This window comes from Engraulis encrasicolus, chromosome 10 (assembly GCF_034702125.1).
Source record: "Engraulis encrasicolus isolate BLACKSEA-1 chromosome 10, IST_EnEncr_1.0, whole genome shotgun sequence".
Lineage (NCBI taxonomy): Eukaryota > Metazoa > Chordata > Actinopteri > Clupeiformes > Engraulidae > Engraulis > Engraulis encrasicolus.
The window spans coordinates 7,049,279-7,076,321 of NC_085866.1; the positions used below are offsets into that span (position 1 = coordinate 7,049,279).

At 45.6% G+C, this 27,043-nt stretch overlaps 3 protein-coding genes and 1 long non-coding RNA gene across 5 annotated transcripts in view; 3 read left to right on the plus strand and 1 right to left on the minus strand.

The window, feature by feature from the left end:
• LOC134456562 (collagen alpha-1(XX) chain) overlaps positions 1 to 7,037 on the plus strand; it is a 78,240-nt gene extending 71,203 nt beyond the window's left edge. The window contains exons 33-42 of the mRNA XM_063207961.1: positions 31 to 84; positions 258 to 311; positions 529 to 582; positions 1,329 to 1,400; positions 1,618 to 1,653; positions 1,815 to 1,881; positions 2,253 to 2,441; positions 3,094 to 3,171; positions 3,950 to 4,111; positions 5,419 to 7,037. Coding sequence (XP_063064031.1) covers positions 31 to 84; positions 258 to 311; positions 529 to 582; positions 1,329 to 1,400; positions 1,618 to 1,653; positions 1,815 to 1,881; positions 2,253 to 2,441; positions 3,094 to 3,171; positions 3,950 to 4,111; positions 5,419 to 5,447 — 795 coding nt within the window. The 3' untranslated portion in view covers positions 5,448 to 7,037. The remainder of the gene's footprint in view (positions 1 to 30; positions 85 to 257; positions 312 to 528; positions 583 to 1,328; positions 1,401 to 1,617; positions 1,654 to 1,814; positions 1,882 to 2,252; positions 2,442 to 3,093; positions 3,172 to 3,949; positions 4,112 to 5,418) is intronic.
• Positions 7,038 to 7,540: 503 nt separating this feature from the next.
• On the plus strand, positions 7,541 to 13,296 carry dpm1 (dolichyl-phosphate mannosyltransferase subunit 1, catalytic). The gene is made up of 9 exons (XM_063207959.1): positions 7,541 to 7,958; positions 8,959 to 9,058; positions 9,147 to 9,180; positions 9,538 to 9,614; positions 9,939 to 9,964; positions 10,621 to 10,716; positions 11,045 to 11,113; positions 11,707 to 11,821; positions 12,331 to 13,296. Exons 1-9 carry the CDS (start codon positions 7,831 to 7,833, stop codon positions 12,433 to 12,435), a joined length of 750 nt encoding a protein of 249 aa, XP_063064029.1. The 5' UTR covers positions 7,541 to 7,830; the 3' UTR covers positions 12,436 to 13,296.
• Positions 7,967 to 17,833, minus strand: LOC134456561 (uncharacterized). Of its 2 annotated transcripts, none has more exons than XR_010036335.1 (5): positions 16,520 to 17,833; positions 15,977 to 16,094; positions 9,345 to 9,451; positions 8,908 to 9,039; positions 7,967 to 8,295 (listed from the first exon to the last, which is right to left on the minus strand). It is a non-coding gene; the product is annotated as an uncharacterized LOC134456561 (long non-coding RNA). The 2 variants fall into 2 exon arrangements; XR_010036334.1 differs by having other exon boundaries at positions 15,956 to 16,094.
• Positions 16,090 to 25,110, plus strand: adnpb (activity-dependent neuroprotector homeobox b). The gene is made up of 4 exons (XM_063207958.1): positions 16,090 to 16,197; positions 19,383 to 19,499; positions 19,893 to 19,985; positions 20,459 to 25,110. Exons 2-4 carry the CDS (start codon positions 19,392 to 19,394, stop codon positions 23,603 to 23,605), a joined length of 3,348 nt encoding a protein of 1,115 aa, XP_063064028.1. The 5' UTR covers positions 16,090 to 16,197; positions 19,383 to 19,391; the 3' UTR covers positions 23,606 to 25,110.
• The last annotated feature ends 1,933 nt before the right edge of the window (positions 25,111 to 27,043 follow it).

A 27,043-nucleotide genomic window follows, 5' to 3' on the forward strand; every position in this document is an offset into this window, starting at 1 on the left:
TTATTACTGCATTTTTTAATCTTCCATAAGGGACCACCAGGAGCTCGGGGAGAGAAAGGAGAGGTTGGGAAACCAGGAAGCCAGGTGAGAAAGACGTCCCATTTTAGGTCACATGATGAGCCACGGAAGCCAATCAGAATTCCTGGCTGATGTGTATTGGCTATTGGTGTTTGATCAGCTGTATTGTCCCTGGTGTGGTGTCCCCTAATGCCTCCATTGTGTCATCTCTCCATTCTTCTGCCCCCTCCCCTCCCCAGGGAATGCCAGGTCCCCCTGGCGACAAGGGTAGTCAAGGAAACGCTGGTCCTGAGGTACAATCACTTTCTCAAGATATTCAGTGGCAATGCATTGTTCAGTTTACCAGAAAGTATCCACAGTATTGATCTCATCTGCTAAGAGGCAGAGAATCAATTCCCTCTACTTGAATTACAAAAGTAGTCACTGTATTGGCCCAAAGTATTATTTTGTTCGCAATCACCATTGACTTTCTGTTTGTGTGCTTTCATCGTTTGTCTCCCCAACACACAGGGGATCAGAGGTGTGGAGGGCAACATGGGACCCCCTGGCATCACTGGACCCAGGGTAAGGCTCAGACTTTACTGTGTATGCAATTAAGCGATGAAGTAAAACTGGTTTTTATTTTACTTCAAGTAAAATTAGGCCTGATGAAGACCTGAAGGTTGGAACGTTGTGCTCTTGCTATTACATTTTCACAGAAGACAAGCAGTATTTACGGACTTTATTCCTTTTTACCTGGATTATTGCTTTTATTGTCCTGCTCCTGGCCCATCGGGTGGGATGTGCACACTCCTTTGAACATTTTCTTTTACTTCAGACATGTAAAATTGTATAAAACAAAGGAGATACGCACTCCGCGCTTCTAAATTAACAATCCGGTGCAACCAGAGCAGGACCAAAACATAGGCAAAAAAAGGGAAAGAAATCTGGTGCCACACGGATGTCTATTTTCTGTAATTTATTTTTTAGTGCAGTGAGACTAACGTTTCGACATGCGTCTTCATCAGAGTCCTCCTGATGAAGGACTCTGGAGGACTCTGATGAAGACGCATGTCGAAACGTTAGTCTCACTGCACTAAAAAATAAATTAAAGAATGTAAAATTGTATATTTTACCTGACATGTTTCGACAGTATAGCTTCCATCAAGTAAATAATAAGACTTCTACCATGTCTGAAGTAAAAGAAAAACCCAAGTTTTACTAAAACCATTAGACATAATTATCGTCATACATCTATTGAAGCAGAGAAGGTTTATGTTGACAATGGTGGCCGCTGTTGACTGTGGTCCTTCTTGCTGTCCTCCATTCAGGGCTTTCAGGGGATGCCGGGTCATCCGGGGACAGTGGGGGACCGAGGACCCATGGGCCCAGTTGGACCTACGGTGGGCATACAGTACATTTTGCAGATGTCCAGATTACAATTACGTATTTTTGCTTGCTTTTCCAAAATGGCCATCATTTATGAAAAATGACATAACATAAATTACATAATGGTTTAACTCTATTTTGTAACACTGTATTGTTAAACTTTGACATAAGTTGCTATATTTTGGGGATGACAAGTCTTGCTTTAAGTGTCTTGTCAATTGTCAATTGTAGGGCCTCCCAGGAAAGAAGGGTGAAAGGGGAGAGAAGGTGAGTTATGACATGAAAACAAAACAAAATCTTACTCTCACATTCACTCACCCTATATTCCCATGGCCTTCAAGGCTCAATGAAAAGAATACTTTATTTTGGCTGTTGATAGGAAACTGCCTTTCAAGTGTGTTACAATAATCATCTTTTTTATGCTTTAGGGTGATGCCCAGTCACTGTCCATGATCTATCAGCTGGTGACAGAGGCCTGTGAAAAACTAGTGCACAGTACGTACAACTGATTAGCGTTTTCATTCACACACACATTTGAATCCACACACACACACACACACACACACACACACACACACACACACACACACACACACACACACACACACACACACGACACACACACACAGCAAAAGGATTGCAAATGCAACATGTCCTCTCCTCCTCCTCATCTCTCCTCAGACGAGGTGCTGAAGCTGGACTCAAACACACACACACACACACACACACGCACACACACACACACACACACACACACACACACACACACACACACACACACACACACACACACACACACACACACACACAGCAAAAGTATTGCGAATACCATAGTTCACCACCTCCTCCTCATCTCTCCTCCTCAGACGAGGTCCTGAAGCTGGACTCCTTCCTGCATGAGATGAGCCGTAAGCCGGTGCCCCTGGAGGACCCCGTGGGGCCACCGGGCGAGCCGGGCATCCCCGGGTCCAAAGGCCCGCCGGGTTTCAGGGGCGAGCAGGGTCGGATTGGCAACAGGGGGATGCCAGGGAAATCGGGCTACCCGGGAGAGCAAGGTGCATGGGACATGTGGGGCAGCAGTGTGCTCAAAATCACTTTTTAACAAATATTTGTATGGGCTTTTTATGCCTTTGTTGACAGGACAGTGTGAAATGGAGACAGGAAGTGAGCGGGAGAGAGAGACGGGAAAGGGCCGGTAAAGAACCCAGGGTGAGGGAGCGCTGTGGCGCAGCGCGCTAAGCCCCACACATTTGGGCTTGCATGCCCATGGGGATCCCGGTTCAAGTCTGGCCGGGATCATTTCCCGATCCCACCCCGTCTCTCTGTCCCACTTGCTTCCTCTCACCGTCTCAGACTGTCCTATCGGGTAAATGCATAAAAGCCCCTAAAAATTTATTTAAAAAAAAAAAGAACCCAGGCCGGACTTGGACCGGGGTCACCTGTGGAGCAGTGTAGAGCCCTACTACTACTAGCGTGTGTGCACACATCCGCAACCAAAGCTTTCCCTGTCAGCACAATGAGCATGGACAGTGTATTCACAATGGAAACGATGAAGAAATGGTCTAATGTAAAGTCATTACTATTTACATGTTACAAAACATCACATGGACAGCATGTACAGTATACTGGAAAGGGTACAGGTTCAAAAATACATGTTTCTCACTGTGACTAACCATCATTTAACCAATTAATCAATTGTTCAATTAGGACAAAGAGGCGCACCTGGTGAGAAGGGCAGTCCAGGGGCCAATTCACAGGGACCACAAGGAATCAAGGGATTTGCAGGTAACTTTTAAACCATCTGTGGTTTTCCCTTAAATGTGTAATATATAAGCTTATGTGACTGATATGGTGTCAGTAATGTGCTCTCTCTGTGTTGAGGGTGGGTGGTTGTGGTTACCAAAGGTGTAGGTTTGGCTTGGAAAGTGGTGGGGACATTTCAATGGCAAATTGTTTGGGTATGCTGTTTTTGCATTATATTTGTGAGAAAGTGGTGGGGAAAAGCTAGGTTTATGTCAAAGGGGATATGGACATGTCCCCACCATCCACACCTAAAATTACACCCATGGTGGTTACTGTATACTGTGTGCAATATTGTGTTGTGTGTATAGTGTTCTTCAACCACTGTGCCGGGGAACAATAGTGTGCCATGAGAGATCATCTGATGTTTTGTGGAAAATTACAGAATGACTGTACATTGTTAATATAAGCAATAGGGCTTTATTTTCAGTTTGGTGGCGTGCATTGGCATTTTGTCCTTGGCTTCAAAAAAGTTTCTGTGAACCTATTGAACTCAGGTCATTAACAACTACCATCCTTGTAATACCATGTATGCACATGTATGTATGAGGCTGTATTGGATATGCACTTTATGTGTGCAATTGATGGCACTTGATGTCTGTATATATATATATTTTTTTTTACGTTATGTGTATCAGTGTTGTGTGTTAGCTATGTGTGTTGGCTATGTGGTGGCTATGTGTCCAAGACAAATTTCCTTCGGGACCAATGAAAAGAATCTTTAATCTTTAATCTCTAATCTCAATCGTGTGTGTTTGATCAGGTCCGCCTGGTGAGACCAAAGTGGGTAGCCCTGGTGAGCGCGGGGAGGACGGGAAGGAAGGGCTACCGGGCATCACGGGCCCCGGGGGCCAGATGGGGGAGATGGGCCCCCCCGGCATATGCGACAGCAGCACCGGGTGCAACTCGGATCCAGATCCAGGCGGTCAGTAGTGCCATTCACATCACCCCCATACTCAAGCAGCTTCACTGGCTCCCCATCAAGTCACGCATTACCTACAAAGTCCTCCTCCTAACCTTCAAGTCCCTCCATGGTCTGGCACCCCACTACCTCACAGACCTCCTTCACCCCTATGACCCCTCAAGATCCCTGCGGTCCTCTTCCAAGAGCCAGGTGATCGTCCCTCGTACCAGGCTCAAGGCCACCAGTGACAGAGCCTTCCATGTTGCTGCTCCCATTCTTTGGAACAATCTGCCCGACCACATCCAGAATGCCCCTTCACTGGCCATGTTTAAGCAACACCTTAAGACACATCTCTTCCTGGAGGCTTATGGCTGCTAGTTCCACAAGCACTTTCACTTACATGCATTCACACACACGCTCACACACTGACGCGCACACACACTCACACTTTCCAACACAACACTCTGTGAAGCGTCCTTGGGTTTTTTGAAAGGCGCTATATAAAACAAAAGTATTATTATTATTATTATTATTATTATTATTATTATTATTATAATTACAGTATTGATTGATTGATTGATTGATTGATTGATTGATTGATTGATTGATTTTGTTTGACAGCCTCAGTACATGATTAAGTTTCAAATACAGGTAAACCACATCACATAACTAAAAGAAAAAAAGAGAATCAGGATAGAGCTCAAAGTCCTATTTCCATTGTGGATCTCTGATGTTGGATGGCAGCAGTTGTTAAAATGACATGAATAGCCAGTAAATGACCAGGAAAGCCAGTAAATAAATAAATAACACCAAAACTACTAAATTGGCAGTACAGGACTCTAAAGGATTCACAGCCAGATCTCACACATCTCCAGTTTAGCCAGGTGCAGGGTTAAAATGTAAAGTTCAAGTCAAGGCTAAGATGAACCGTACAACAGTGAGCTCCCTTTTAATCCATTTTATTGTTATTGTGACGTTTCGTTGTTTTATTGCTGTGACATTACAGTGGTCTGCCATGAATGTGTGTAAGTGTGTATACTGTAACTTAAGCAGAGACCCTTACCTTTCATTAGACTGTGTTCATTCATCTCAATCAAACATAGTTTAATCAAGTTGTCTCAAGCGCAACGCAACATCAGGCATCAATGGATTAAATTAAATTTCACCATTTTGCACTTTTTTGAGTGGCAGTTTGTCTTCTGGGCCTTCTGGGCCAACACCAATTCTCACCTGTTGCATGGCTGACCACAGACCAGCACATAAAAGGGAGAGATAACTGTCTGGTTCAATAAAATAATGTTTGTTTGTTTTTTATTTGCTCATTTCAGAGGATCCTTACTATGGCTACCTTCCATAAGGGATGGTGAGGACTCGTGGAGATGATCCAAGTTATACTGTAGGAGAAGAAGCACCAGATCTTACTTACACTATGGAAAAACATGCGGTAACACTTTACTTGGCGCGTCGCTGCGCAACACATTCATTGCAGCTGTTATACACTTTGCATGAAGGATTCATGACTGTGTCGTTGGACACTCAGAGCAAACCTTTCATAAACATGGAAGAGAAACGGACAGCAACCTCTCAAAATAAAAGCTTCATCTAACCCCTTCATCTCACCCGCAATGCTGCTTTGTTTATCTTTTATTTTGACAAGTTGCTGTCCTTCCATCTTCCGTGTTCATGAAAGTTTTGGCATGAATGTCTAATGAAAAAAAATCATGAATTCTCCATGCAAAGTGTATAAAAGCTGTTATGCGGAGACATGTCAAGTAAAATGTTACCAAACATGCTGTGTGAGGAGGACATGCCCCCCCCAGACACACAGGACGACTGAAGCTGCCATAAGGATGCACTGACTGCATATACACACGACCTTTCGACATGACAGTGTATATCTCCATTGAGAATAAGGTCAAATCCAATACTGTCACTCATTCACCTCACAGTGCATTATGTAGGGGGAAAAGTGCAGCCTTCGTAGTGCACTACTACTGCTGTGTGGCCAAATGAACGTGTTGGACGGTGCCCTAAGATGAAGTGTACAGGGGCGTAGCAGCGCATTTTGGGCCCTATTAGTATGTACAATCAGCTCCAATGGGACCCCCCCACCCCCAGCCATATGTCTACATAAATGTGTGTGTGGGCCCCCTATATACTGTACATTGGACCCTGTTGACTCAGTCACACTTTACCCCCCTGAACGACACGACACCCTTGTACATGCTCATGGACTGTGCAGCAGCTACAGATGCAGACTCTTCCCCATTCTGAGTTCCATACTCTTCCCCATTCTGAGTTTCATACTCTTCCCCATTCTGAGTTCCAGTGGTACGCCATGGAGATGTGCCTTATGTGTGTGTGTGATTTACAAATCGTCAGCATTGGTGGGTGATAAAAGAAGAAGTGCCTCCAAAGGCATCATGGTTGTTGCGGAAGACTTTGATGCTGATTTGATTGATCTTTTGTATGGAAGGTTCCTTCATGTGATGGAAAGATGATGTCTTTTGTATTTACAAATGAGAAAGCAGTATATGTGTGTTATATGGAGAAATACGGTTTCGCACTGATAATGTTTATATTGCTCATCGGTTTATTGTATTATATGTTTTTTATTTATGTCCTCCTTTGTGTTTTTTACAATTTCTTGTAAAGCTGTTTTCATCTCTGCTATTCTGTCTTATTTGTCATTATGATCGAGTTGAAATGAAATTACGTGTCGTGTGTTATTATAAAACTAAACTGTGAGACATTTTCTTTACTCATGAACATACATTAGGAATATATTGTATTTAGACTTTATTTGATACCATATCAAGCAATTGTATACGTTGGTTGTGTTGGGAATATTTTCTCTGTTATTCCAAGGTGCTTACCGTACAGATTTGTGTTCCATAAACGGTCAATGCAGTCACTACCTACTAAACCATCCTTGAACGTTGGCCACTACTCTTGTGTGTGTGTGTGTGTGCGTGTGTGCGTGTGTGTGTGTGTGTGTGTGTGTGTGTGTGTGTGTGTGTGTGTGTGTGTGTGTGTGTGTGTGTGTGTGTGTGTGTGTGTGTGTGTGTGTGTGAGAGAGAATAGCTAGTGTGTGTGTGCGTGTTTGTGTGTAGGCTATTGCCTGTTGGTGTGAAATACTGAGTATACTGACTGAAAACACTATAGCATTCGTCTGTGGTATTCCCTTAATAAAAAATGTTTTGTACAAATAGGCCTATTGTTCTGTTTCCTCAGATGTATGATAATTTTGCATCATTGTCATTGCAGAGAAAAATCTCTTTGTAGCAAAAATGAGAAAACTGTATAAAGATCCACCTAACATAAACATGTAACTCCGTGAAAATAATGTTTAATGATGTGTGGGTATCATGACAATGAATGAAAACCTTTATTGCCTCGAAGGGAATTTGTTGCGTTAAGGAGCCATACAATAAACACATATGGATATAGACAATTACAACAGTAGGCAACACAAATACAAGTCAAAATACAAAATACAAATTATGAACAGCTGTAGATTATTGTCGAATGCAAATTTTAGGATGTTCCACTTCCTGGTGCGTTAGTTGCAAAAACAATGTTACAAGTCTGCAACTTATCAAGTCTGCAACTACTGATAGTATAATCAATGGTGTTATGGCTCCATCTAGTGGTACATTTTTCCCGGAACCAAGCTGCGATGGCTGTACGGAACAAATATTCTGTTACGCCTACATCCGCCGGTGTCTCAACATTCCAACATGGCAAGTAGAAGAAGTGACAAGAAGCAAAGCACAGGAGACAAATATTCTATTCTATTGCCTACTTACAACGAACGAGAAAATCTACCCCTTATTGTATGGCTTTTGGTGAAAAGCTTCGAAGAGAGGTAAGATAGCTGACATGCAGGTTTTGCCTCTTTCACTGCATCAAGTTGTAGAAGCTAATTTGCTATGTGACTGAGTGATGTCAAATTGAGTTCAGGTTGTTTGTTGTTGGCTAATAACAAAGCATTGTCACATTTACCAGCATTTCCTTTCCCAAACATTCATACGTTTTGTTATGAATGTGTTGTTCTGTTATGTTATGTCACGTAAGTTCTCGATAGATTTGTTTAGCTGGCTGAATAGTTGTTGACAGAATACAACCACTGCAACTCACTTTGTTGTCATTAGAGTTGTGACATATTTTATGGACGACCAGCAGAAAACAGTTGAAAGTTTCACCTGGAAACAGAAAGAAGCAGTTTAGAAACAATCTTCAGATTATTTATACAAAGAAACTAGAACACTTTACTGGTCTACTGTAATAAGCCTACTCCATCAAGCTATTCTGAAATGGTATGTGAAGTACTGGTTTGAACAGGTCCCACTGGTTTTAATGGCTTCAGGGCTAACTAAGCAACTAGTAGAAAATAACCACCTGTAACCTAGGGAAGGCTGGTGGTGTTGGTTGTCAAATATTTACTTCAGGAAAAACAGTGAAGCAGAGAAAACCATTTCTATGCCATGCATGTGTCAGGTACATTTGTATAGTCATGGGTAGAAAATGGACATAATCCATTCTCTTCAAAAAAATATGGGTTGTCAAAGGCACCTTGCACAAATGTGACAACCCAAACCAATTGCGGTGCAAGAGGATTCTTTAGGATAGAGGCCAGTAAAGTGTTCCACATTTCTTGGATAAACTGTTATGCCTATTTGTTTCCTTCAGAGTTTCAAATGAGCTTATTTCATAGGTTAGTTCACAAGGAAATGTAAGTGACAGCTTGTACACTTTCAGCTAGCAACTCGTTTTTCATGTACTAAAAATGAATGCATTCATTGATATACATTTACCTGTGTTTCATTTGGTAACGCTATTCATTCAATGTTTTGTATGTTGTACAGTGGGTATGACTACGAGATAATAGTCATTGATGATGGAAGCCCGGATGGGACACTTGAGATTGCTGAACAGCTGCAGAAAATCTATGGAGAAGACAAAATAGTGAGTGAACACCATACAGTGAATACCTGTTTCTTTACACATAATGTTATTGCGTCAATATAACACCATTTTATTGCTTTTTTTCCAGCTACTTAGACCCAGAGCAAAGAAACTTGGATTAGGTAACATACTTCAGCCTTTTGTGTGAATGTGTGTGTGAATGCAAAGTACTTCAAGTCAGTCAACTATGTAATTGGGATATTGTGTTATATGAATATATTTTGATTTATTTGATTGGTATTTAGCCAAAAAATATATGGTTAAAATTGTTCACACATGGTCCTACCATGTCCTCAAACGGTAGGGCACTGGGCTACTATGCCGGGGACCTGGGTTTGATTCCGGCCCGGGTCCTATGCCAATTCTTCCCCACATCTCTCTCTCATTTATTTCCTATAGAAATATAAAGTTATAAAATAAATAACAATTTATTTTTATTTTGTATTGTTTACCCATGCCTCTCCTTTGACTCTGTACAGGCACTGCTTATGTCCATGGCATCCAGCACGCCACTGGCAACTTCATCATCATCATGGATGCCGATCTCTCTCATCATGTAAGAATGACTTTGCCATTGAAAACATGTCTAGAGCAGGGGTTTCCCAACTTTTTCCAACTTGGGACCCACTTGAAATGTTCACAAACGTTCGGGGCAAAACATAGCCAAACATAATTTTGAATTTTAGATGGTCTAGAGGAGTTTCAAGTCACTGAGTGGCAAGCATGTAAAAATGCATAGCAGTGTGTAGTCTGAAGTGTAGTCAGAAAAGTTAACTTATGTCAGTTGTTAAGCCTCATTGAGTTAAAGACACATCTTAATCATCTGTGTGAAGACTCATTTTGCTAATATATATTAATCTCTTCTATATTTTTATTCCAGCCCAAATTTATTCCTGAATTCATAGAGTAAGTTCCTTCATCTTTTCTTCATCTAATCTCTTTTTTAATAGTCAACTAAACATAGTAATCTTTGTTCAAAGTTTGTGTTTATCTTTTGTAATTAATAGTCTGTGTAATATGCTGTCTCTGGTAGTACAGTCTAACCAAGACGTTGCTTTGGGGCTGTTTGTTTCATTAGCTTTGGAGTGAGAAGTCTGCACACTTGAAATCCTTTCTGTTGTTGTTGTTTTTTTTATCATTTCAAGGCTGGGTTATGTTTTGACTTCAACAGTCTTCTGTGAGACTGTTGGAAGTCGAAACGTAATCCAGCCATGAAATAATAATAATTTAAAAAATCAGGATTTTAAATATGAAGGGTTTATTTGCAAAACAGTGTATCTCCATGTTTTTACTTTTGCATTTTATTATTACTGAAAATGACTGTTCAGGTCATATCACCTATGTGTTAATTCTTACCATTCAAATATTTTGAGAACATACTTTTTTAACCTATATAAAATGAATTTTGCAACGCAATTCAATGGAATACCCAATACAAAAAATGAAATGTCAATTTTCCAACATTCTACAAAATGGACATACACCGCTTTGCAAATGAGCCCTTCATATACAGACTTTCCTGGGATGTGCACAATCTTCACCCCCAGCTGTGTGTTTTCCAGAAAACAGCGAGAGGGAGGGTATGATGTGGTGTCTGGGACGAGGTACAGGGGAGATGGAGGTGTCTACGGATGGGATCTACGCAGGAAACTGATCAGGTAAAGATTAGTGGCCGTCATTTCTCCATTCCGCCATATTCTTCTGTGCTATTCATAGAGGCGAAGTAGAAGTTAAGAAAAAAAAGAACGTCATTAGGCACAGTGGAATAACTGGGATGACATCATCATTTACTATGTAATAACATGTAAGTTTACTGGAGTTGTACTTGAATAATGAATTCACTTTCACTTCTGCTCTACACACCTCTAGTTATTCAACATCACAGGTGGTGTAATTTGTTACTGTGTATGCTGGTGAACTTGGTGCACTGTTGTATGTGAGTGTTAATGGCTTGTTTCACACTTTGTCATCCCAATGTTAAACCAGCCGAGGAGCGAACTTCGTCACACAGGTGCTGTTAAGACCTGGAGCATCGGATTTGACAGGAAGCTTCAGGTAGGAGAGAGAGAGAGAGAGAGAGAGAGAGAGAGAGAGAGAGAGAGAGAGGGAGCGAGCGAGAGAGAGAGAGAGAGAGAGAGAGAGAGAGAGAGAGAGAGAGAGAGAGAGAGAGAGAGACCATAGGACAGATCAAAATTACATCATCCTTGTTTTACTAATCAAATAAATAAACATGAACATTGGTCAAAAAAATAAAAGGATTTGTATTGACTAAAGACTGTCTATTTTACAAGTTAAGGCTGTACTCTTTGTGGGGGGTGAGTTGGTTAGTCATTTTAAGAGGCTGTTAACAGATATGAATAGTTTTAGCCTCTCATTTACACCTAAACAGAGTTTTAGAAACCTTATTTCTTAATATGAGCATTTAAAATGTTCAGTATATGTGCAATCAGCACCTAACTTCGAACTATGTAGACCTACATTCCTGCTGCAATGCAGTTGCATTGAAATTCATATAGTGATGTACTGCAATATACAACTGTTGCAGCCTTCTAAATTATTGAACAAGGTGCTACACAAAATGTCTTGTCACTTGTCGATCTTTTTGATGGTATTCCTTCGTTTTAATGCAATTTTGGTGTGCGCATTAGGTTGTACAAAAAGGAGGTCTTGGAGAACCTGATCAAACACTGCGTGTCAAAGGGCTATGTCTTTCAAATGGAGATGATTGTGCGTGCGAGACAGCTTGGATATAGCATTGGAGAGGTAAGACGGGGCTACTTTTTTAACAGTATACACCTTTCGCAACTTTATTTGGTAACACTTTACTTGATGCAGGGGTCATATGCACGACATAACAATGTCATAAGGCAGTCATTCATGTGTCATAAACATTATGTCAATGGCATAAACATTTTATGACTATCATTAAGTGACATTCGGTTATGGCAAAGACAACCCTAACAATGTCAACTTTTCATGACCATAAAACATTTATGACACTGACACCATGTTTATGACTCGCTCATGCTGTTTTGACACTATTATGACACTGTTATGACATCCGTATGAAACCGACGTCAAGTTAAGTGTTACCCTTTATTTTATATACAGTCCTTCCCATACGTTTTGTTGCCTATCCATGTTGTTGTGGGAACGACAGCTAATAAACTGAATTTCACTTAATCAATTGGCTTCAGAAGTCACTCATATGACAGCTACAAGTGCATATCCACACGCTAAATTGTATTAATGACGTGAATGTTTTTCAACAGGTTCCCATCTCCTTTGTGGACCGTGTTTATGGAGAATCTAAGCTGGGAGGAAATGAAATTGTCTCCTTTTTGAAAGGACTTCTGACCCTGTTCGCAACAACATGAACTACACAGCCGTTGGTCATGGGGCCGGCGTCACTGCAGAAAAGAGGCGAGATGAAATGGTAGCTGGGGTGTGTTTCTCGACAACAGCGCTGCTAACTAAGTTAGCAACTTACTTGGTTGCAATGCAATTTCCCATTGGAAACCTAGTAAGTTGCTAACTGGTTAGCAACGATGCTTTCGAGAAACAGGGTAGCTGGTTTCATGTAGTGTTTGGTTTTATGGCCATTTCACTGGAACTTTCTCTGTGTTATGGGAGTGTAGATAGCCATATTGCAGTACATATGTATGTGCGCTTTAGAGGAATGGGTTTGTGGGATGTCATTTAGATGGTTTCCATGTCTCAAGTAAAGCAAATTAATTGGTAAACTCCCAATGTTACCAAAATACAATAGTTAAAATGAATAAATCCTGTAAAATTATAACATTTGGCCTTGCGCCCGCTCGTCATAAACATTTATTTTCAAACCTGTTTTACTGTAGTAACGAAAGCAAGTGTTGGTCTGGTTGGCGTGACCAAAATTGTCAAGTGTCAATACTGGGACAGGAATGCATACAGTGGGTACTTAAGAGTATGTGACAGTAGCCTAAGAAACTTGCTGTTATGCAACAGATATATTTTGAATAAAAGGTCTTGATATTGATAATCTCAAATAATAATGAAATCTATTCATTAGCAGATGAGCTGATATGAGTTAATATTGCTGGAAAAGTGTTGGGTCAAGCCCATCTTTGCGAAGAAATGAGAACGTACCATGTGCTTGTGAACTGTGATCTGGTCCACTGCTCATTACTTTTCTGTATGTTTGAATCCACCGTTTTGTAATAGAAATAATCAGAATAAATTATTCATGAAAAAATGAATCTTGATTCTGATTTAGTTCATTGTAACACACAGTAATAACATTGCAATTATTTAGGCACTGACACGTACAGTATATATCAGTAACAGGACTGTGATCAGCTAAGAGCTATGTGTATTTTAGCACATCCCTAAAAAGGTATTTAGTGGTCTTTGTTAAATCCTATGGGATTCGTGAGATGCAGTTGTAGCTAATTTCCACAGACGGTAGCACAAACATACAGTACATCTGTGGTGTTTTCCAAAATGTCTCTATATACTGTATAATAATGAGGCTGAGCCTTATTTAGAAGGAACACTGGTCACTCCTGTTTACTTTGCAGCTGCCTGTGTTAAATAAGTCCATCAGTCCATCGTCCATTCATTTCCTTAGGGATTCTTATATTATATTATTAACGATTTTTTTATTTCTTTAAGACTTTTTTTAACAGATGATCCGTTGGGATATTATTATGATTCTGATATTATATTATTACGATTTCGTTTTTTTATATTATTATTGTGAAACGAAACGCCATAAACTCCACTTTGATATCCTGCTATTGACTGTATGTCAGGACTTGACTAATCTCTGAGTCTCTGCATGTTGCTCTTTTTTCTTGTTTTCCTCCGGTGCTGTATTGACTCGCAAGTTAAGGTTATTAATCACCTCCGCTTCGCTACAAAAGCCCCTTTTCAATCTTTTTTTTTGCCGTGTCCAAATGTGTAGCTGCTGTCCATCTTAATGTCATTACATGAGCTCAACGTAAGTTTTTTTTATATTGTTCTGTGTTGTGTCTCCCTGATTTGTCACCAAACGGCTCGTCTGCCATTGATTAGTCTACTAATCAGGGTCCTGTCACGGTGTGAGTAGTCCATGCTGTTGATAAATACAAGAAGCCAGTCCTCTAATTTAGTGGTTTTCAACCTTTTTTTTGAGCCAAGGCACACCTTTTTCAAGGACAAAATGCCAAGGCACACCACCAATTGTAAATGTTAACTGAAAATGAAAACTGTCTTGCCTGTATTAACAATGTACAGTCATTCTATAATTTTCTAGGCACACCAGATGATCTCTCAGGGGCGGCACGCTAGTGTTGCCTGGCACAGTGGTTGAAAAACACTGCTCTAATTGGTGCTGAGATGTGTACTGATGATGGGCCCTGCCGTGGCCAACTGGTAGGGCTCTCGCCTGCCATGCGGCTGACCCGGGTTTGATTCCCGGCCCGGGTCCTTTGCCGACCCCTCCCCCTCTCTCTCTCCCAATTCGATTCCTGTCCATCTCTCACACTGTCCTGTCAGATAAAGTCGTGAAAGACCAAAAAAAAAATTCTATAAAAAAAGAGATATGTGTACTGATGGAGTCAGACCATTACATCATATGCTCTCATATTAGGCCTCCTTCCCCTGAGGCCATTGGCTAATGGGTTATGGAGGCGGTCTTCAGATCAGAGGGTTGCAGGTTTGATTCCCACCCTCACCTCGCCCTGCACCTCCATCAATGGCTGCTGTAGTAGCCTACCCTTGTGCAAGGCACCTGACCCCACATTGCTCTAAGTCACTTTGGATAAATGTGTCAGCTAACTGCATTGCAATGTAATGCAATGTTAACGGGAAGAGGTAGTGGAATGCATCAGCATAGGTGTGCATGATCAGCACTAAGTGGGATTGTTTCACTGCTGCCATGAATGCCATTCATTCCTGTACTGTGGTGAATACATACTGTAGAGCTGCAGGTGGAAGAACCACTTTGGAGAGAGAGTGTGTGTGTGTGTGTGTGTGTGTGTGTGTGTGTGTGTGTGTGTGTGTGTGTGTGTGTGTGTGTGTGTGTGTGTGTGTGTGTGTGTGTGTGTGTGTGTTGGGGGGTCAGCTGTCAATGCCTTCAATAAGAGAAATGGATGATGTATGTGATTATTATATAGGAGGGCTACCAAAAAACTCTTATCTGCAACCTAGACCCAGATCCAAACTGGGAACCTGGATAGATGTTCACAATCACTACCCCAGCCCTGGCACTAAAAAGTAGTCCCGGTGAACACTACAGCGCCACCACCTGAAATGATAGTACTCCGACGCTGGGTGAGTACTCAGGCACTGTATACATCCGAGTCTCGGTGGGGGAAGCGGAGGGGAAGGCACCAGATGTAGTGTCAACGCATGCGTTCACTGTCAATTGCGCCTCCGAGAAGGGCGCCCCCTATGTTCCAAAAGTGGCAGGTGCAGATTAGGTTTGTTTACCCCAGTGCGACCGAAGGACAGAAATCTCGCTTCTACGATCCCAATCGTTTTCGGTGGGGACACTGTGGATTTCAAGACGCAACAGGACCTCCGGCATAACAGGTATCAAGGTGGCCGATGATTGATTTACAGCCCCATCTCCGACTATGTGGGCTAAATGGGTCTCTCCGTAGGCACAATGAGTTTTTTTATGCTAATCAAACACATATGTCACTTCCGCCCTTTTAGACACGCCATTTTGGACAGAGCAGGCAGTGGATTGGGTTGTATTGTCTATGTGGGAGATGAGGGAATAGACTAATTGTGGACAATTTGCATGATCTGTTACCGGAGGTATCAGGGTGAAGCCCTCTAATTGTAATTACCAAGCTACCAAAACAAGTTATCTACTGTACCTCAACATTGGCACCCTCAAGGATCACCTAACTAGATGAGTTTCAGTACCTCATCCCCGGTAGAACTAACCGAACAGAGGGAGACGGACAGCTCTGACTCCGCCAGTTGTAGAAGTCGAGCTCCCTCTCTTGGTGTGGTGTGCCCGTTTCGAATGGTTTCAGCGAGGCGGTGTATTGTGCCTGCCCCACTGGAGGAAGAGGAGGGAAAGTGAGAGTGCCGGTCACGTTTTTTTGTCCACGGAGCTGCTGGAATAAGACTAACATTTGCGGGAGTAACTGACTCGGAGCCAGGTAACTAACTTCCACTTGAACAAGAGGCTAGCTCGCTAGGGGCTGTTTAGCTGAAATAGCAACAATGCTAACAACAGGAAACATTGGAAATCCTGAACACAGGGTGCTAGGACGGCTAGTTCTAGCACTAACGCTAGCTAGATGTTGATTCTGAGCTAACATTAGCATACGGGTAGAGCCAGAGCCCCTTTGAATGCAGTGGTGGCTCTCACAGTCCTTCACGAGACGTTAGGTGTGGGGAGTCTTGAATTCACCCATTGTGAAGTTATATGCTGACATCTTCATTGGCATGAGTAAATAACACGCTTTTACAAACCATTACCTTTCATTTTAGCGACGGCTAGCCTTCTGGGAGATGTCAAGAGTCTTCATCAGTCAGCAAGCTAGTTAGCCTGTCGTCACCAATAGACAAACAGCTCGTGCCGAAAGACTGGAACCAACCTTAGCTATCCGATTTGCTCTTGCGCTTCTTCGATGTTTGACAGGTTTAATGTATTTTATTCATGGAGCGACAAACTCTCCTAGGCTGTCGAAGAATTTCTTCTTGTGTTCTTTTCATCTTCAGTTGGGTTTCTCAGCACAGAACAGAGAGGCTGATAAACTTGCTATCTCTGATTGTAGCCTAGCCTGCTAACTTTAGCCACCTCGCTGGTAATATTTTATTAAGTTTGTTTGGTACCTGAGCATCAAGTCGTGGTGGTGTGTTTAGAGATTGCGCTTTCTAATGACTGGTTGTGAAGACCCGAAATGGGCTAACATGAAGCGTTGAAGTGGTCTTACACTAACGTTGTTCGTGGGTCTTTGATGGGCTGTAGTAATTACCTGCATTTATCTACCGTCATGTTAATAGATCCATTGATGAGGAGGCTGGCTGGCACATTACCCATTAACATAATTGTTGTCTGTCTCCGTGGAGGACGTGCTTAGGACCTGTTTGGACATTTTAATGCGAAATCTGTGAGTCAGTCAGCACCGTGTATGACGTACCACTGGACTCCTTTGTAATTCACATTACTGTCTCAGTGGAAAAGCATCAGTTCTGTGCGGTCTTTGCCGTGTTGATCTGATGGAGGCTGATTGGACGTGACCAGGTGCTAACAGATGTCAAACTTATTTGATATGGCCAGTATGTGAAACTTTACGCCCACCGACTGCATTATGTCAACAACTGTTTACAAAAACAATCATGTTTCAATCAGCTTCAGATATGACAGGCGGCATCCTTGTCAGTAGTGGAAGAAATGACGTTTCCAAGAAGCAGTTGGCGTATGAAGTCTTCTCCGTGCCGTGCTGTCATCCTCTGCCTGCATGTGGAGGCGCTAAGCTTTTATTTTTTTTCTCACGGCATGAACTACTCAAGCAGATGCACTCGGGGTTTAAGGACAGCGGCCAGTGTAGTGGTTGCATTTCAGGTCAACAGAGGCAAGTGGTGCCACTGAAAAGTTGCTCCTCGGTGCTGTCCACACTTTGTGTTTTGCCGCACGGATCTTTGTATGAGGCCTGCTATGCTGACTGAGACATACTCGTTGGGATTTCTCTGTTATGGGGAAAACAAGGAAGCGGCACTCTGGTTACTTTGCGCTGGCCTCAGTTTTTGTCAGTGTGAGGATTCCTGCCCCCACCCCAAAAAAAGCCTCTGCAGACATGTTGTATAGGTTGGGCTCTGCTGCTGTTTCAGTAGGAGGCGCCATTCTGTGAATGCAGGCAGGGAGGCAAGCTAGGGAGGAGGAGGAGGAGGTGGAGAAAAAAAGAGTGAGTGAGAGAGAGAGAGAGAGAGAGAGAGAGAGAGAGGGAGGGAGGGAGGAAGAGAAAGGGCAAGCATGGAAGGGAGAGGCTTATATAACAGGGAGGCTTCCGTCCTCGATAGCGCCATCTACGTGTGATGGGAGAAAGCAAGTCATTGAGGAGGAGAAGAAAGCCCAACCCGCCGCAGAGGCAGTGGAGTGGAGTGAGCAGGCAGCGCAAGACAGCCTACCCAGAATGCACCAGGAGGAGAGAGAGACAGAGTGGCTGCCTGTGCTTGGAATGGTGGCTACAGAGCTGAGAGCTGGGGGTGGTGTTGTTGCTGGGGCTGTTGTGTTGTGGTGTGTGGTGGTTGTGGTCTTCATCAGTGTTGATCAATAGTGACCATGTGGATGGCCATCTGACCTTTGACCTACATGCTGACCTTTTTGACTTTTTTTTTCATCTGAATGAAACCTCCACTTTTTTACACAGATGTTTATGAATGCATGTGTATCAAATAAGTGAACTTATGTGTGTGTGTTTTGGTGTAAGGTTGATGGCAACTCCTTTTGAAAGCTCAGCAGGCCATATTTAGATTTTGATTGTTCAGTATTGTCACCCTTCTGTCATGAACTGCACAATAGTGGTCATGTGACTGCACACCGACCGACCTCCCTCCCACCACCACCAGCAGCATTCTACTCCTCTGCTTTTGTGTATGGCTGGCTGCTGTCAAAAGGCTACAAGAGTTTGTTTACCTCTCCAGGTGTGGGGGCGTACTTCAACAACCGAGCGCATTAATGTGTGGAAGGGCATGAGCCCGTTATGTGAGGCTTTTTTTAGTTACAGGTGTCTGGCTCGTGCACTAGGGCCCGACCGATATGGTTTTTTCAGGGCCGATACCGATATTTATGGAAATGGGAGGCCGATAACCGATATGTGCAACCGATATATAGAAATAGTGTTCATAATAACATTTAATGAAATATAAATTATTATTATTATATATACACATCGTTATAATAATGAACTCTCATGGACTCAAAGTGGGGAGAGCAGAATAGAAGATGCATTAAAGAACGAATCGGCTGCAAAATTGGTTGTGAAAGTTATACAAACTTATCTTTGGAAATTTATTGAAAATATGGCCGATACCGATATCCCAAAAATGCTAAATATTGGCCCGATATATCGGTGGGGCCGATATATCGGTCGGGCCTTATCGTGCACTGTGTATACCTGTGATTCTAAAGAAAACCCCTCTATAGTGGAAACAGCATTTTGTGTTAGTGGTTGTAAAATGGACATAAAGGATTTTGAAACGCATGTGTCGTTGTTCACATGTATTTTGGGATACACACAAAGCATAACTGAGCGCAAAAAAGACCCTCAAATGTTCTCTTTGCTGAAAAAAAAAACTTCAGTGTACTGATTGTTTTTGTATGACGTGTGTTTTTCAGGTGGGCAGCATGTTTCAGCTCCCAGTCAACAACCTTGGCAGTTTACGCAAAGCCAGGAAAAATGTCAAGAAAGTGCTGGGAGACATCGGCCTGGAGTTCTGCAGGAAGCACATTGATGTGAGTTTCACCACGTCCCCCCCCTCACCCCACTTAAGGCATTCGTAAACAAATCAATACATTTATCACCTCGGCCCAGAACAGGTCACACATCATGTCGTCTGTCTGCACGCTTTTACGACATTGGCACAAAACAATCTGTTATTTGGGTTTTTCTTACCATGTTAACTTAATTACTACTACAGTAGCTATGTGTATTTTAAAGAGGTGAATGATCTATGCGTTTGGACTTGTTTATCTATAAATAAATTAGAGCTACTCTTTGTTGGTCCCCAAGTAATGTATTGATTTAGACCTGTGACTAAATCACTCTGCAATTAGCACTGATCGTGAATTACCACAGAAAGTTAACTAGGGTCATTTCATACCCCCCCTGCCTTTCCTTTTTCACAGGAATACAAAGACTATACTCCAAATGACTTCTACCTTAAACACACAACGTGGGACGATGTGGGCATGTGGGATCCCTCCATGACCAAATCTCAAGTGAGTAACGTGTGTGTCAGTGTGTGTCAGTGTGTCATTTGTATGGTGATATGCCTTGAAGCTTGAGTCCTAAATATAGATTCAAATTATTGATTAATTCATAAATTGTTAGTTGACTGACCTTATACCTGGGTCTCTCGTCTGTCGAGTTTGCGATTCATGCAATTCATTTTTTAAAATCAGTCAACGTTTTAATTAACTTAAGTTGATCAATTATTGACAGGTTTCCTTTTGTATTACCCTCGGGGGGCATGCTCTTGTGTCATCTTTTCAGGATGTGTGTATTGTTTGTATGGTGATCTGACTTATTTTTCACATTGGAGCTTGATTCCTAAATAGGGATGAACATTTTTGATTAATTCATTAATTGTTAGTTGACTTCGACTGGCCTTATACCTGGGTCTCTCGCATTGTTGACATCCCATATACTTAACTGGTTTCCTGTTTTCATTCCTCCTGTGTCATCATTCCAGGACTACCGCTCAAAGCCGTTCTGCTGCTCGGGCTGCCCTTTCTCGTCCAAGTTCTTCTCGGCCTACAAGAGCCACTTCCGGAACGTGCACAGCGAGGACTTTGAGAACCGCATCCTCCTCAACTGCCCCTACTGCACCTACAATGGCAACAAGAAGACGTTGGAGACGCACATCAAGCTCTTCCACATGCCCAACAACATGATGCGGCAGAGCCCGCATGGAGGGCAGGGCGGTGTGGGCATGGGCATGATGAACCGCGTCGGGGGCATGATGGGCGACAAGGGCCACATGGGCAACGCGGTGGAGCGGCCCGTGTACTACTGCAAGAAGTGCACCTACCGGGACCCTCTGTACAACGTGGTGCGCAAGCACATCTACCGGGAACACTTCCAGCACGTGGCCGCACCGTACATGGTGAAGCCCGGCGAGAAGGTGGCGCCGCCAAACGGGGCCACCACCACGACGACGGCGGCGACTACGGGTGGTGCTACTGCCGCCGGGGCTGGGGCGGCGACTGGCGCGGCAGCCGGGGGCGGTGGAGATGCTAGCAACGCTGCTGCTGCTAACGCCAACGCGGCGGCCGCCGGCAGCAACAGCACGGCCATCCACTGCAAGCGCTGCCTGTTCGTGCCGCGCACCTACGAGGCGCTGGTGCAGCACGTCATCGAGGATCACGAGCGCATCGGCTACCAGGTCACCGCCATGATCGGACACACCAATGTCGTCATGGTGTCGCCCAAGAGCGGCGGGGTGGACGGGAAAGGAGGCGTCCTTGGCGTCACGCCCAAAGGCGCGCTGGGTTCCCCGCCGGGCTCCCGGCCGCTCTCCACCCAGCAGATGGGCCGGATCGTCATCCCCAAGCCGGGCATGAACTCCTCAGGCATGCACGCGAAGCCCGGCATGTACCCGGGCCTCAAGACTCAAGTGTCCATAGGTGGCCAACAGGTGCGCATCACCTTGCCCGGCAACGCGCAGGTGAACGTGCCGCAGCAGGGCAAGCCTCACCTGGGCGTGGGCGGCGGCATACGCGCCGGCCCCGTGGGCTCCTCGCTGAAGTCGCCGTTGACGTCGCGCGTGCAGGCGGCCGCCACCACCGTCTCCTCCGTCATGGCCAAGAAGGCGGGCGCCGCCGCCGTCATCGGCACGTCCTACACGCAGAAGTGGAAGATATGCACCATCTGCAACGAGCTGTTCCCCGAGAACGTGTACAGCTCGCACTTCGAGAAGGAGCACAAGGCCGAGAAGGTGCCGGCCGTGGCCAACTACATCATGAAGATCCACAACTTCACCAGCAAGTGCTTGTACTGCAACCGCTACCTGCCCAGCGACGCGCTGCTCAACCACATGCTGATCCACGGCCTGCTCTGCCCGCACTGCCGCTCCACCTTCAACGACGTGGAGAAGATGGTGGCGCACATGCGCGCCGCGCACCCCGACGAGCCCGTGGAGGCGCGCAACGACTCGCCGCTGACCTTCGACCTCACGCTGCAGCAGGGGAACCCCAAGAACGTGCAGCTCATCGTCACCACGTACAACATGGTGGACGCGCCGGAGGAGGCCGTGGCCTTCCACGAGCACAAGCAGGCCAAGGAGGCCAAGAAGTCCTCGTCGGCCCTGTCCCCCAGCCCGCCCAAATCCGCCTCCACCCCCGCGTCGACCCCCGACTCCAAGGACGGCAGCCCGCCGTCGGTGAAAGGCCCCCAGGCCGCGGTGCCCTACAAGCGGGACATCGGCAAGACGCTGTGCCCGCTCTGCTTCTCCATCCTCAAGGGGCCCATCTCGGACGCGCTGGCGCACCACCTGCGCGAGCGGCACCAGGTGATCCAGACGGTGCACCCGGTGGAGAAGAAGCTGACCTACAAGTGCATCCACTGCCTGGGCGTGTACACCAGCAACATGACGGCCTCCACCATCACGCTGCACCTGGTGCACTGCCGCGGCGTGGGCAAGACGCAGAACGGCAAGGAGGGGGGCCGCTCCTCCAAGTCGTCGGGCTCCGGCTCCGCGCTCAAGCGCTCCAGCGCCGAGAACGTGGACCCCACCGACCTCAAGAAGCGCCGCATGTCCTCGTCGGGAGGCGTGATGGAGTCGGGTTCGATTCCCGACGAGCCGGTGGTGCTGGCGCTGGACCCCAAGGGCCACGAGGACGAGTCGTACGAGGTGCGCAAGTCCTTCCTGACGCGCTACTTCAACCGGCAGCCGTACCCCACGCGGCGCGAGGTGGAGAAGCTGGCCGCCAGCCTGTGGCTCTGGAAGTCGGACGTGGCCAGCCACTTCGGCAACCGGCGGCGGCGCTGCGCGACCGACTGCGAGGCGCGACTGCCCGCCGTGCTGCTGGGCTTCAAGATGCGCGACGTGCACCGGCTGCAGCACGAGCTGGGCTTCCCCGCCGACATGGGCTTCGAGCCGCGCGAGAGCGTGGAGAGCCGCACCTCGGCCAGCTTCGTCGGCCGGTCCGAGGAGGCGCACGACAAGTGGGTCAAGGCGGGCAAGCCGGCACCCTCGCCGCGCCGCGTCCCCAAGCCCGCCGTCAAGCCCATCACCATCGCCATCACGGACACCGCCGGCGCCAACGGTGCCGCCTGGGGCCCGACGCACGCCAGGTTCAGCCGGCCGCAGGTGGGCAGGAGGACGCCAGCCAACCGCGTCCAGCCGTCCAAGACAATCAGGAGGGCGCCCATGACCCTGGTGAACTCGGAGCCAATCACGCTGGACTCGGACAGCGAGCCGGAGGAGAGCGTAGCAGCGGTGGCTGCAGCGGTGGTGGCGGCCGCAGCAGACAGCAGCAAGGACAAGGGCAGGGGCAGCAGTGGCTTGGCGGATCAGGATCAGGAGCAGAGCGGCGTGGTGGATCTGGACGACGGGCAGGCGGCAGGGGAGGGAGGTGGACAGGTGCTGGAGCTGATGGAGGTGACTGGAGAGGAGGAGCAGGAGGAGAAAGACAACAACGACGTCTCGGTGGCCTCCACAGAGGCTCACGGTGAGAACGGCTACGGTCCCGCTACGGAAGAGCCACCGGAGGTTGCGGCGGTTGCCGTAGCGAAACCAACACCAACGCGGAGCGGGAAGCGTAAGTCCCGCAGAGACAGCAAGGCCAAACTCCGACAGACAGGAGCAGCGGCTCAGCTAGGCAGGCAGCAAGTCTAAACTGCCACGCCTAGCATCACGTACGCACGCACAAACACACACACACACACAACACCTACTATATGCACACTCATACATGTACACACAAGCATACACGCTACGGACACTGACGCAAACATGCGCACACACACACACACACACACACACACACACACACACACACACACAGTGACGTTCGTTACAACTGACATATTATGCCAACAACTCTGCCTCACCCGAACTCATGTAGAGCCATACATCATTGGCTGACATGAGAGGAACAAGTTAAAGGGGGCCAATGATAGGCCGTCTCACACAAAAACCAGAAGCCATTGTTTTTGGGTCGGAAAGTTAATTTTCAATGTACTTTATTCAAAGTTAAGAGTTTAAGAGAAAAAAGAGAAAATTAATAAAAAAGGAAAAAAAAAAAGTGCAACAGGGGGAGAAATTATTTTACATGACCTCCAGGGCAGGGAACGAACACACTGAAGAAAAAAAAAAAGAAAAAGAAATGCACCAAACAATGGAAGACAGCTTTTTTGCCTTCAATATCGATGACTTTCAAGGTTTAAAAACAAGTAACTATTTGGTTTCGCCACATTTACTGAGCTGTGGCCAAGATGACTTGGTTATTTAGATTTTAATAATTACAACGTAGGTGTTTCACGTAGATATACTGAAGAGCTATTGTATATTTGTACAGTCTTTTAGACACATCTAAAAAAAATGTCGGTGTAGGTGTATTCATGACATACAAAAAATGCTATTCTTTTTTTTGTGCACAGGCTAGATTGTCATATGTTCAACATTGATTCACTTAGACAATGGATGTGGCTTTGGTGGAGTTATTTCGTTTGTTTATTTTTTTTAAATGGGCTCTCTTCATTTTTTGTAATGAAAGAAACCTTTAGCAAAAAAAATAATATATCTATATATTAAAAATGCAAATTAAAATGGACATATTCTCATGCTTTTTTTGGCTGGTTACTACTACTATTGTTATTATTATTCTATTTTTTTATTGGTAGTGATTATTAAAACTTTTGGTTCTACTGTATGGTCAAATCTCATTTTCTGGATCTGACCTCCTCTTCCCCTTGGGGTGCTGGTAGAGTGAGTGAGTGGTGGGGTTCACTGATGGCTGTAGTATCTTGTATGTAGGCTAGACTGTGGTAAATTCAGCCTTTGCTGGGCAGTACTAGGCTCGCTCTCACCCCACCTCTCTCTTCTTTGGACTGTTGACTTTTTTATTTTATTTTATTTCCCCTGACCCCCTGTAGACTGAGCTCTTGACTTTTATTTCTCTCTCCTCTCCTCCACAGTGTCCACTGACTTTTTTTTTTTTTTTTTTTTTTTGGACTGTTGAGATCTGACTTTGCTATGTGTACATGTTTAATTTGTGACCTGCAATTTCTGTTCGTATATATATATTTTTTTGTTTTTCTTTTCTTCTCTCTTTTTGTTTCTTTTGTTATTTTGTCACTCAAGCATTTCTGAACAATAAAGTGCTGTATTGTGCTTCTCAACACACGGTTGAATTCGGCCATGTTTTTGGATTGTGTATGAGTCTCATCTCAGGGTCTTCCAATTCTCACCAGTAGAACATGCGATGCGAACACTCAAATCATAGCAGGGATCTTCTACAGTGTACAATTCTGTGTGTTTGTGAGCGACAAATTATATCCAGGATGTTGTTTGTTTGCGGTGTAAAAATATACGTCTACGTGTTATTTTAGCTACAGTAGTACCATCACGCTACTCGTCTCTCCTCCCTTAACAAACTCTGGAAGCCTGTATGGCTGAGACTCCCGTTGGCCGTCATGTTATTTTGAGCGTTGTCTCTTTGTTATGCTGATTGCGAGGATCCTCCTGAAAAAAGATGATGAAATGGCCTCCGTATGGATCTCGCAGAGCCTAGATCAGTTGTTCCAATATACTTTACATAGTACATAGGATGCTCAGTATATGTGTGTGTGTGTGTGTGTCCTTGCATAGTGATGGCTTCTAATGCGTCCGTTGGATGTGTTCTATAGGGGCCCATAGATTTGTTGTATTATGTATGTCTTAACATGAGGCCTAGCAGTTTTGCTCCTTCTCCCTCTCCCTCTCTCTCTCTCTCTCTCCCTCCCTCCATTCGAGAGAAGGAGGCTACAAAATGGAGGGAAACTACCCCTCCGAGAGAGAGAGAGAAAGAGAGAGCACTCTCCCCCTCCCTCCCCCACCCAGCTCACTCCTTTCTTGCTTGCTCTGCTGGTGTGAGGAGGAAAAAAGGGAGAGAGAGAGACAGCGAGAGAAAGAAAAGACAGCAGAGGGGAGGGCGGGGGAGTGCTAGAGGAGGTGGTGGTGGGGGGGGGTGAGGAGGCCGTCTCACTCTCTGAAGAGGGAGGCTATGTTCGTGTTCTGTGAGCTTCTAGAAGAGTGGGGGAGGGGGGAGAGAGGAGGAGGTGGTGGTGGTGGTGGTGGAGAGGAGCAGGGGGGGAGGGGAGAGAGAAAGAGGAAGAGAAAGAAAGAGAAAAACGAGTGAGACAGCGAGCAAGCAAGCGAGAGAGCGTGTCAGAGCGGGGGAGAAAGAGTGAGAGAGGAGGGAGGGTGGGTGGTAGGCAGGGAGAGGAGGTGGAGTGGAAGAGAAAGAGAATAACGAGTGAGTGAGTGCGTGAGCGAGCGCGCGAGAGCAAGCAAGCGCGAGAGTGAGAGCGAGGGGGGAGAGAGAGTGAGAGAGGAGAGGAGAGAAGGGAGGGGTTGGAGGGGGGGATAGAGAGGAGAAGTGAGAAGGCTGCAGTGAGAGCCTACCACAGTAGAACCCTGTAGTGGAGCCCCCTAGTGGTGGAGATTAGCCGCCTCCGACTCCTTATGCCCCCTTGTGGCCGGTTTAGGTAGCAGCAAGTGCATCTGGCCTTCCTACAGCTGCCTCCCTGCCTGCCGTAGCCTCCCCCTCCCCCACCCCACTCCCAGGGTAGCCGACAGGGGGCACAAAGGGGTCAGCTGTCCCAGGCCCAGGGAGGGGGGGCCCAGAATTGCGTTCTCAGTACATTGAATGTATTGGGTGGTGGGGGGGCCCAGTCAGATGACTTTGTCTTGGGCCTGGCCAAAGCTGCCAGCGGCCCTGCCAGTCACTGCGCTCCTCTTTCTCTCTCCTCTCCTCTCCGCACAAGTAGTTTCATTCGTCAGTGATGATGTCATCTTTCCCACTGTCAATCTCTTTGTTACATGATTGAAGGGTTTGAGTATCTGTGTGTGTGTGTGTGTGTGCGGCTCCGGGCGTTAATATCAGGGTGTGTCTGTCTGTAGGGGACAGCTGACCATGCGCGGCCCTAACCAGGTCAAGCGCGCGGCGCGGCCGGCCCATATCTTTTATGTAATAGCAGCAGCAGCTATCCTCCCCGTTATCACATGTTACATGCATGCTGATCAGCTTTGGCTGGGCCGGGGACAAAGTCATTTGAAAAGCCCCCCCCTACC